This window comes from Oculina patagonica, chromosome 5 (genome assembly GCF_052425735.1).
Source record: "Oculina patagonica isolate OP01 chromosome 5, crgOcupat, whole genome shotgun sequence".
NCBI lineage: Eukaryota > Metazoa > Cnidaria > Anthozoa > Scleractinia > Oculinidae > Oculina > Oculina patagonica.
The window spans coordinates 10768242-10778194 of record NC_135762.1 but is presented as its reverse complement, the minus strand read 5'-3'; the positions used below and the strand labels follow the sequence as shown (position 1 = coordinate 10778194).

The following is a 9953-nucleotide window of genomic DNA, read 5'->3' as shown; positions in this document are numbered from 1 at the left end:
TAAAAATCAAGATGGCGATTTTGTTAGGGCGAAATATTCTTTCAATCATTCTGACATCAGTAAATTATTGACGATTTTAGACGAAGTGGAAACCCTGATAGATATTTTTTGATCCAATCACGATAGCCACAATTTTAAATTTTCTAGCATAGTCCGGCGGCTTAGCTCCTGAATTGTGCGATTTTTGATACAAGCACTAAACTTTGCAGGATTAAAAGCATTCGCACACTAATCAATTCTTGATATAGTGCCAACGCCAATTTCCCATTTTCAGCTAGTAAACAGCAATGAAATTTTCAGCCGAGAGGCCCCTCTCCCACGAAGTACTTCTTCTGTACTTTTATAAACCTTTTATTGTAGATTTTTATTCATAAATACAGATATGAATGCTTTAAATTAGGCTTACAATTGTTATTTTTTATCATCTGTTTTATACCAATAATTTAGTTGGAAATTATTGCATGGGAAAAGATTTTTCGTTCCCCGCCCTCTGCTCCCTTGCGTCTTTCGTTTTGCGCTAGCGTCCAGGTCTCACGCGATCGGTGAACCGTTCGCTAACAGAAGAAAAATAGGAAAATATAGGGCTGTGAACAGTCTAAATTACAGCATTTCATTCTAAATTTTGTACGTGCGACTTGGTATCACTACCTGACATAATAGTATTTGTCTATAAACCAGCTGCTTCTGCTAGTGTCAATTTGAGAACGATCCTAGAAAGAGTCCAGAGGCGCGCCACTCGCTGGATACTAAGAACTAGAATCGGCGAGATGTCCTACAAACAACGACTGCTGACTCTTCGCTTGCTACCACTCTACATATGACAGGGAACTTGAGAGATCTTTTATTTCTCTATAACTGTATTTCTGGATACGCTGACCTAAATATTGATCGATATGTTACTTTCGTCACGCATGGCGGTCTCGCTCTAAGAACACCACCCTCGTACTTAAACCTGCTTACTGTAAAACCGCAACTTTTCAAGCTTCTTTTTTCAATACAATTGTAAGCCTTGGAACACTATCTGTAATCTCGCCCCTCACGACAAATTTTCTAGCCTAAGTTTATTCAAATATTTTCTGCGCGCCACTTATTTTACTTTACTGGACTCTACCTATGATATTGACATGCCCTGCACCTGGTTCCTCTTCCGTAACTGCCCTTGTCACCGCTCTTAATTTTTGTGTCTAATATTATCTGCAACTTGTTTTCTAACTTTAGCTATAAGTAATCAATTAGATTTTTAACCATAATTTTTAACTATAAGTAATTAATTAGATTTATTGTATTGTTTTTTAAACTTAAGATTTTTATCACCATTCTTACTAGTTTTTAGGGTTGCGCCTCGCATGGGTAACATTATTTTCCCGTTCGCGCAATTCCTTTTTGGTCCTTTTCTTTTTTTTAAATTATTTTGGTAAATTTTGAGACCAATAAAGTCAATAGACAAACAAATATTTCACGAAATTTCATTGATTTTAATAAATTACGGTTTCCATGAAAACTGGTGGTTTTCGGACTTGGCACTATATCTGAAAAAACTTCTGTTGGTGACCACTTTCATTGTGCCAAGTTCCATGCTTGTATCAAAAAGTGCACAATTCAACTAAAATTTCGAGCTAAGCCGCCGGACTATAACCCTTACGATTTTAAAGGTGCTCGCGTTTCACAAAATTTCTTGAGTGGCGTAAACCCAATCTTGACTAAAAGCTAGATTAAAAAGAAAGCATGAAAGTGGAAATTATACTAATTCTATAGATATTCCTAGTAACTCGCTACGAAGCAATAAATCAAATTAAGATATTGTATAGATAAGTTTAAACCGTTAATTAGGAATCCAGTTTATATAGCTTCCACACCACTTGGTTAATAAGGATTCAGACACATATAAAGAGAAACAAGTGTGAATTTCTCTCTAATAAACATTTTCATTGAAATTGCTGGTGAACTGTTTCTGATTAAATATCTTTGAAAACCCACCATGAATAGATAGCATCTATTAACAGGACTAAGTTTATGGTTAAGTAATTAGTGGAACTTCTCCCTTTGCAACCTCGTTCCCAGCGTCTCTCCCCTTTGATCTTACCATGGCCCAAATTTGAAATGTTATATGACAACATAGTTCATAGACTATGATGACAAAAAGTTTAGTGACAAAAAGATATTTTCTTTTTAATTCTAAGATAAAGAAAACTTACACTCTCACGACAAGTTTATCTTGGCACATGTTTATCTGGGGCGGGCAGAGTAATTTGGAATAATGTCTAAATTATAAAATTTTACGAGACAAGGGAGAAATAACATTTAATAGTAACACAAAAAGGAAAAGGTTTTCGCTTTTAAATTCCCCGCGAGCTGCCATTTTGAATGTTATGACGTGAAATGGTTGCCACTATTGTTTAGAAGCAGACGATCTTTTGTGTGAAACAATTGAGCAACCATTACACGTCAAAAAATCCAAAATGGCGGCGCGCGGAAAATTTATTTATTATGATGATGAAATGTTATTTCTACCTTATCTTGTAAAATTGAAATTTAGGCATTTTTCCAAACAATTCAACGTCAACTTGTCATTAGAGTGGAGGATTCCTTTAATAGCAAAATACGGCCGATTCCTCTACGTAATTTTACAGGTTCTCAAGTGAGAAGTTAAGAAAAGGAATGCAGTATTTCTACTGCAGGGTAGTTCTAGGAGGGGTAACATTTTTATAATAGGTAAATGAAAAGGTTACTTTTTCTGTTAAAAGTCGTATATAAAAGAGCAGGGTTTGGATCTCTGAGCGGGGCTTCTCCGCATAAACCTTGATTGGTACCCCCTACTCTCTTCTTCCCCGGCCCATTATATGATGTCAGACTATCTGCTTACATGTAATGGTTACGAGTTATAACATTTCAACTTTCCAAGTGTGTAATATCCTTTCTCGTCGGAGCCCCCTGTATCTCCAAACCTGAGCTGAGACACAGGTAGCGTTGACTTATCTGTCAAAACCCCACTGTCCTCTCTCCACTCGAGATCATTGTTATCACAGTTACAGGGCATGCCTGATGAAACACATGACTTGCTGACGCCACATGCGCACTTACGACTTCCCGGTGGGGCCCCTCCCCAGTAGTTCATCTGGACACCGTCACGTGACACCCACCAGCCGACATCCTCGTTATCGCCATACAACAATACTGAGTGGTGACATTCGTACTTAATAAACTGTTCACACTTTGTAGACGCTTTAATAAGGTTGACCAACTGTTGTTTGCTATAGCCACTGTAATTTATATTCCGCTGAAAACTACCTGGACCTTCGCTCCCGATAACTAAAGTTCGTGCCTCACTGTCGTGACCAATAACTGTCACGCCAACGCCATTTTTGTCACGCATGTCGCAGAAGACAGTGAATGGCGCCAATCCGCTCGGGCTGATGGAATAGGTTTTGCTATCTGAAAAGCCAGCCCGTTTTAGCTCACTACAGGAACTTGCGAACACAACATTGACGCTGACATTGAAAGAAAGGAAAGCCACTAGATTTCGAGCATTACATGTATAAATACCTTGATCGTCTTGGGATGCTTTTTCGATAACGAGCGAGCCGTTTGACAGTGTTCTGTGGCTTGCAGTCAACCGCTGGCCGTTTGCTCGTGACCACGTGACCACAACTGGAAAGTTTGCACTGTCAGCCTGACAGTGAAGGATAATTGATTTTTCCGCTAAAATCGCGATAGTTTTAGGCGGGCTCACAGTGAAATGAAGTTTTGGTACCACAACAACACTGGCCGAAGCAGTCACAAAATTAATAACATTTTCGGCCCTGCACGAGTACGTTCCAGAGTCCGAGACTTTTGAGGATTTTATCATGAAGTTGTTACCGTCGACGAGGAGTCTCCTGGTATCCAAAGATGAACCCAGTCTCTCCCAGCTAATGCTCGGTTGAGGGTGACCCGTCGCTGTACATGTTAAGATTAGATCACTGCCTTCTTCTACCACCAGGGATTTTGGTCCTTTAGTTATTTGAACTGGAACTGCAAGAGAAATCACAGTCAAGGGCGATTAACAGAGAGTAATGATGAAGCCCGTTTTATTAATATGTGGTTTTGACTTCTCATCCTGTGGATGAGATTCTGTAGTGTGACCTGTGCGCCAGCATAAGAGAGTTATTTATCAAATTATTAGCCAGTTCTACGGGAAACGAATACAAATAAAAATGATTTATATACAGGCTTAACATTAAAACATTTACCGTGCACTGTTAGGTGGGCTGATGCACTATCATTACCCAGAACACTGACAGCGGAGCACGTGTAAGTCCCGTGATCAGCATACGTCACATTCCTTAGTAGCAATGTATTATCAGATTGAATCACGTGGTGTTCACCAGTAAGTAACCTTCCAGCTCGAGTCCAGGCTATTACAGGTGTGGGAAGACCCTCCGCCTTGCATCTGAACGATGCTGAAATGCTTTCACGAACGGTTAAGGAGGTCGGTGGAAATGTTATTTTGGGAGCAAAAACTGACTGGCCAGGGTCACCTGAGAAAAATGATTTTAAAATGAAATTGAAGTTGTCTTCAACAACATTTAAATGAGATGATCATTTTACAAACATTTATCGGCTGCCAGTGGTGGCCAAGCAAGTTGATCCTGAACAAAACAAATGCTGTGTACCTTTACCCTTCAAATGTGCCACGAAATAACAAAGGGAAACGAGGTAAGTGAGGCTGAGGAACATGGTTGGAACATTTAATAAGAATGAGAGATCCTAAGATGGTTATTATTTTTTCTTCGATTCATAATTTTGCTTCAAGATTTTTCGAAGTGACTTTAAACTGGTTCACAGAAATCTGTTGCTTGATAAACTTGTTAGAGTGAGGCCTTAATGAGGGTGTAAGAACGTTGGTTATATACTCATGAGGAAACAAAGAAATCAAGATATTTCTCTCTTAATTCTTTGGTTGTTCGTCGGTTTTCGGTTAAGTCGATCCCGGCCTTCTCTCCGCCGAAGAGGTTTCATGGAACGTTCGATTTAGAAATCCGCTGTGCGAGATGAGTGCGGGCGTAAAAGTTGCCTTGCGCCTGCACTCACATTGCTTAGCGGATTCTCTCCACAGGAAATAACCAATTCAGCCTCTTCGGAGGAGAGAGATCCAGAACCTCTTGTTAGAAGGGCTGGAAGTGGAAGCAGTTGCAAGAGTTCTCTAAACATACCTTTCTCTCCCTTAATTCCATCCCTTCCCAGCGCACCCTTCACTCCTCTGAGACCTATTCGCCCTTGTTTGCCATGGTAACCTTGATTTCCCTTGTCTCCTTTCGCTCCTGGTCTTCCCATGGGTCCTGGCAATCCTGGCGTTCCCATGTCCCCCTTTGGTCCTTGCAAACAGAGTTTCTCATCTCGTGCACAAAATGTGTTTATCATTGTTGAGAACACGTTCCTGATTTGTGTTGTGATCTCGTTTTGGATTGAGGGATTGTTCGCTGATGAACGTGACAAGCTCTTGCGGTAACGCAATACATGATCTTCAAGGTCATTGAAAGCTGCATCTGTAAACAAGAATTATTGATCAGTAAAATCTGTGTAAAATTATTTTGAGGATCTTCTTTGGATCTAAAGTTGCTTCACAATGAGAAATACACGACTTTCACTTTTCTCATTTCCGAAGTTTATGTTACATGACTTAGGCTTACAGAGCCCAACTTACCCAAAGCAGCCTAGCCTTGGCGAGTTGGTCTGACCTTTGAGAAAAGAACGACTAGTTACGACTTTTGGGAGTGCCATGGTGTGTATAGGTCCACGAAAACTGTATGAAATGGGGGACCCTTTCATTCTACATACACTCCACACGCGTTTGGCACAATACTCTGCTCGCAGGGTATTGGCACAATGGCCTATCACTTAGGGACTGGTCAATAAGTACAGGGGGGGGGGGGGTGGGCCGGAGCAGAAAGGGGGTGGGTCATCAGTTTTTGAGCCCTCGAAAAGGGGTGGGTTATGTAGTTTTGATCTACACGTAGGGGGTGGGTCATCTTATTTATTCACTAACTTTTAACTGTTATAGTTCCAAGAAAAGTTGTATTGTAATTAATCAGTATATAAAATTGATAAATTTCTCCATTTAAGCAGTTTTAAATGAATTTCTAGCGATTTCAAAAGGCCCAAATATAAAATTTCCCGGGGGAGCATGCCCCCTGACCCCCCTAGATGGCTTGGAATCATATCATCAGTTTTACCTGACTCTCTTCAACCTACATAGATTCATGCAGGGCTTTAGGCCTTTTAATACCAGTAAACTCTTTTCTCAAATAATTTGCAAATATGAATGACTGACAGTGGTTGTATTTTATGTTATTAATTTCTGTATAAAAATATGAACTCTTCAGTAATTGATTATGAATTAATATCATATACTGATTCAGTTTCCCCATGGACTTTACACACAAATGTGTGGAAAACTTACAAAAGGCTAGTATGAGAAGTGATAAATTCATCCTTCTTTGGTGTGCAAGAAATGGAAAAAGACGTACATGGAACAGCAGTGTCCATCAGGGAAATGTCTATGTAGGGAGTTTCACTTTAAAAGCTGAAGTCAATTTAAAAATCTCCAACCCCTAACAGATGTAAAAGAAATGATAGGTCCCCTGATTTTTTTTAGCAAAGGGGGTGGGTCATGTAATTTTCAACCACCTGTTAGGGGTGGGTTAGTCAGTTTTGAGCCAGACGGAAGGGGTGGGTCACAAATTTTCGAGCCACCACTTTTCCAATTGCTCCGGCCCACCCCCCCTGATACTTATTGACCAGTCCCTTAGCAAGAGGTATTGATGTCCATGTCCATGGGCAATTTGAATTTACGTAGTACCATTATAGTACTCCGGAATTGGAATGCCAAACTAATCTTTAAATATAAAATAAAAAGGTAGTGACCCCATTATCGATGAAACGCACAAGAATTATGACAAATATGAGTCGATTAAGTCACGTATCGATGAAAAGTTGGTGTTTATCTGAATTAATCAACAGAAATTAATTGAAACCTTTACCTTTGTTACTTTCTGCCGAATCTTCTTTCGCGGAGACACGAGCAAGCTTCGTCCTTAGATCATCTAAAGATGCTTCTACCAAAATAACTCGTGATTCGAGGTCAGAGTGCCTTGACTCATTTCGTATCGTCGAAGCACACAGCAGAATAAGACACAGCACTGACAAGGATGCGCCAAACAGGCAAGGGGAACTCGGCGCAGTCTTGTTAGACATCCCCAATAATGGTTTGTAGGGCTTACCGATTGAAACTTATAAATAGAGGCAAACTGTCTGTGTGAAGTTGTTTTCGTACTGTGCTTAGACTAAGCGGAAGTCGAAACTTGAGAAGAGAAATTCTTGTTGCGACGGTGTTAGAGACGGGACCATTTATTTTTTGAGGGGGGGGGGGGGGAGAGGTTGGGCAATTACGAAAAACCTTCTTGCACAAAAAAAGTAAGACAAAAAAATCGTACACAAGTAAGCAAGAGGAAAAGTGCAAGCAAGTCCTACCTGCTAAAGATGGATGGTGCAAAAAAATCTTATACAAGGTATAGGTAATGTGGGTAAAGAAACTTCTTTAAAATACCAATGCTGAAAAAAATTCTCACTTAGAAATATTGCCTCTCCCCAACACACACCCTCCTCCCCATCCTCAAAAATTAAATGGTCCGTCCCTTAGTCAGATTCTCATTGTTAATCCACCGCAATTTTATTCAAAAAAGAGATCGACGTCTTAAATCTTCTCATCATAACGACACATTCCACAGCAGACAAGTAAGGAGAATATATAAAGAAAACCATAGTCTATAAGGATTATATTCTCTTTATGTACCACAAAATTCTCAGAAAGAGAAGACCTGCTTGTAATTATGACGTTGCCATAGCAACGTCAAATATCATGGACACATGGTTGACATGTTAAAATTTCTGCAAGGGATGAATGAACAGCTTTGTAGAGTAAAACCTCTTTTCAAAATTTCGAAAAACATCATGTAAGGTGGCATCCCCCCCACCCCTTGTACGTCCGAAGGTTAAAAAACAAAGTTCTACGGGACATGAGTGAAATAATTGAGAATGTGCGGAAACCATTTATATTTAAAATCATAACAAAGCTGACAAATTTTGCATTTAAAGAAGACGCAAAAAAGAGCATCGCGGCTGGCTTCATCGAGTGTTTCCCTTTTAATATGTCTAAAGCTGGCTGAAGGACCAGAAAGGGTATCCGAGTCTCCAGTCCTCTCTAGCATTTTGTTCTGAGCTGCTACTCTGCAAAGAGATAAGTGCACCCCACGGATCATTTCGATGCATGAATATCTGCTAGGAAGTCCTCAAACTTGTTTTAGTGAAATGTCACCTCGAACCTTCGTTATGTGGAAAATCTATAACACCTGTTTTTCTCGGAGTGGTAAAACGTTGTTTTGGGTACGGAAAAAACGCCAACAATAACAGCTCGAAAATTCGGTTAATGATATTTCCGCCCTTAAGCTTCTACCATTTTAATGTTTAGCTAGAAAATCTCGGAAAAGATTTAACTGTGTTAGTTTACAAACAAATATCCCTTTAACCCTCGGACGTACAAGGGGGGTTGGATGCCACCCCCCCCCCCCCCCCCGTAAGGTTTTTTCCCAATTTTGAAAAAAGCATTTACCCTACAATGCTGAAACTTTCGGTAGCTGTTCATTCATCCTTTGCGGAAATTGTGATATGTCAACCATGTGTCCATGGTATATGACGTTGCCATGGCAACGTCATAAATACAAGCAGGTCTTGCCAAAAATCGTCATTTTTAACATTTTTCTTGATTTTTTTCCAGTTTTTTAAAACAGAAATGTAAGATTTGTTTATTTTTAAATTCCATAAGCATTCTAGCTTGATTTTGCATCAATTTCCGTTATTTTGTGACTTTCTAAGAAAATGTTGAAATCCAAGATGGTGGATCCAAGATTGCGGCTCTTATGACGTCATGTGACGTCATATGACGTCACAGTCAATTAAAATTATGTCATCTTGTAGAGTAAGCTAAGAGCTTTCTTCTAAGAGCAAAATAATTTCGCTACGCCTTAATATAACAAAAACTCCGGGGAGGGGTTCCACCCCCCCCCACCTTCCCCCCCCCCTTGTACGGTGGTGGGGGTATGAGTTTGCTTGTACGTCCGAGGATTAAAAGGCCCTAAACGATACAGGAAAACAGTACAACAACACTTCAAGATTTTTGACAGAATTTCCTCGTTGGGCGTTTGTTTTTTCGCAGCGGCTTCATCAGTCTCTAATGAACACTCCTCGTAACTGTCTGACATGAAGCTACATGTGTCTATTTAGATCTACTTTCTCACGAGTTGGAGGTCAGCTATGGCTTATTAAATCATTAGAAACGCAGACGCTTGTGATCACGGGTCAGCAAAAAACGAATTTTCCTAAAACGAATTCTAAAAAAGGACGGTCTGAAAATACTCTGCGGCATGAACCTATAAAGATGCTCACTCCAAGTAGTCGACTCTTGTAGAAAAGATAGTTTTAAATGACTAGCAGCTGAGTCATTCACCCTGCTGAAAAATCTCGATTTACCCTCCACCTGCGAACGCACAGGCAGGGGAGCCGCCCAATTTATACTCGAAACACCAGATATCCGTGCGTTCCCTGGCCTATCTTGTTTAAATACAAGACATCATGATTTAAAAGACCTCTGATTACAATCGTAAGATAATATCACTGTCCGGCGGCACAAATTAAAAAGGTATAACTTAGCATGTCTATCGTCTAAGGGTTAACTGCAATACTTGATATATTCTAAAACAATTTCCTTATTTTCTTTTTGATGTTAATTATTTAAGGCATCAAGGTAGCCTTGGGTAGTGTTAACTAAGCTTATTAACGTTAACGTTATGCTTTCATTTCTCCCTTTGAATTAATGTTCATCCCCCTAGAGTGAAATTCATTACAATTTAATGGATTTT

At 39.8% G+C, this 9953-nt stretch overlaps 1 protein-coding gene and 1 long non-coding RNA gene across 2 annotated transcripts; one reads left to right on the top strand and one right to left on the bottom strand.

Annotated features, from left to right (window-relative positions):
- Window positions 1–39: 39 nt before the first annotated feature.
- On the bottom strand, window positions 40–7318 carry LOC144655460 (uncharacterized). Its single transcript, XM_078515707.1, has 5 exons — window positions 7020–7318; window positions 5193–5525; window positions 4230–4517; window positions 1643–4011; window positions 40–160 (listed from the first exon to the last, which is right to left on the bottom strand). The coding sequence occupies exons 1-4, from the start codon at window positions 7231–7233 to the stop codon at window positions 2873–2875; spliced, it is 1974 nt and encodes a 657-aa protein (XP_078371833.1). The 5' UTR covers window positions 7234–7318; the 3' UTR covers window positions 40–160; window positions 1643–2872.
- On the top strand, window positions 167–1934 carry LOC144655488 (uncharacterized). Its single transcript, XR_013571123.1, has 2 exons — window positions 167–502; window positions 565–1934. It is a non-coding gene; the product is annotated as an uncharacterized LOC144655488 (long non-coding RNA).
- Window positions 7319–9953: the final 2635 nt, after the last annotated feature.

Bases quoted from the DNA above. Each gene is read 5' to 3' on its own strand.
- LOC144655460 (XM_078515707.1), bottom strand. From the start codon at position 7,233: ATGTCTAACAAGACTGCGCCGAGTTCCCCTTGCCTGTTTGGCGCATCC. The intron at 5,526-7,019 runs GTAAAGGTTTCA...TCTTGTTTACAG, and splicing joins TTCGGCAGAAAGTAACAAAG to ATGCAGCTTTCAATGACCTT. The intron at 4,518-5,192 runs GTATGTTTAGAG...CATTTTTCTCAG, and splicing joins TGGAATTAAGGGAGAGAAAG to GTGACCCTGGCCAGTCAGTT.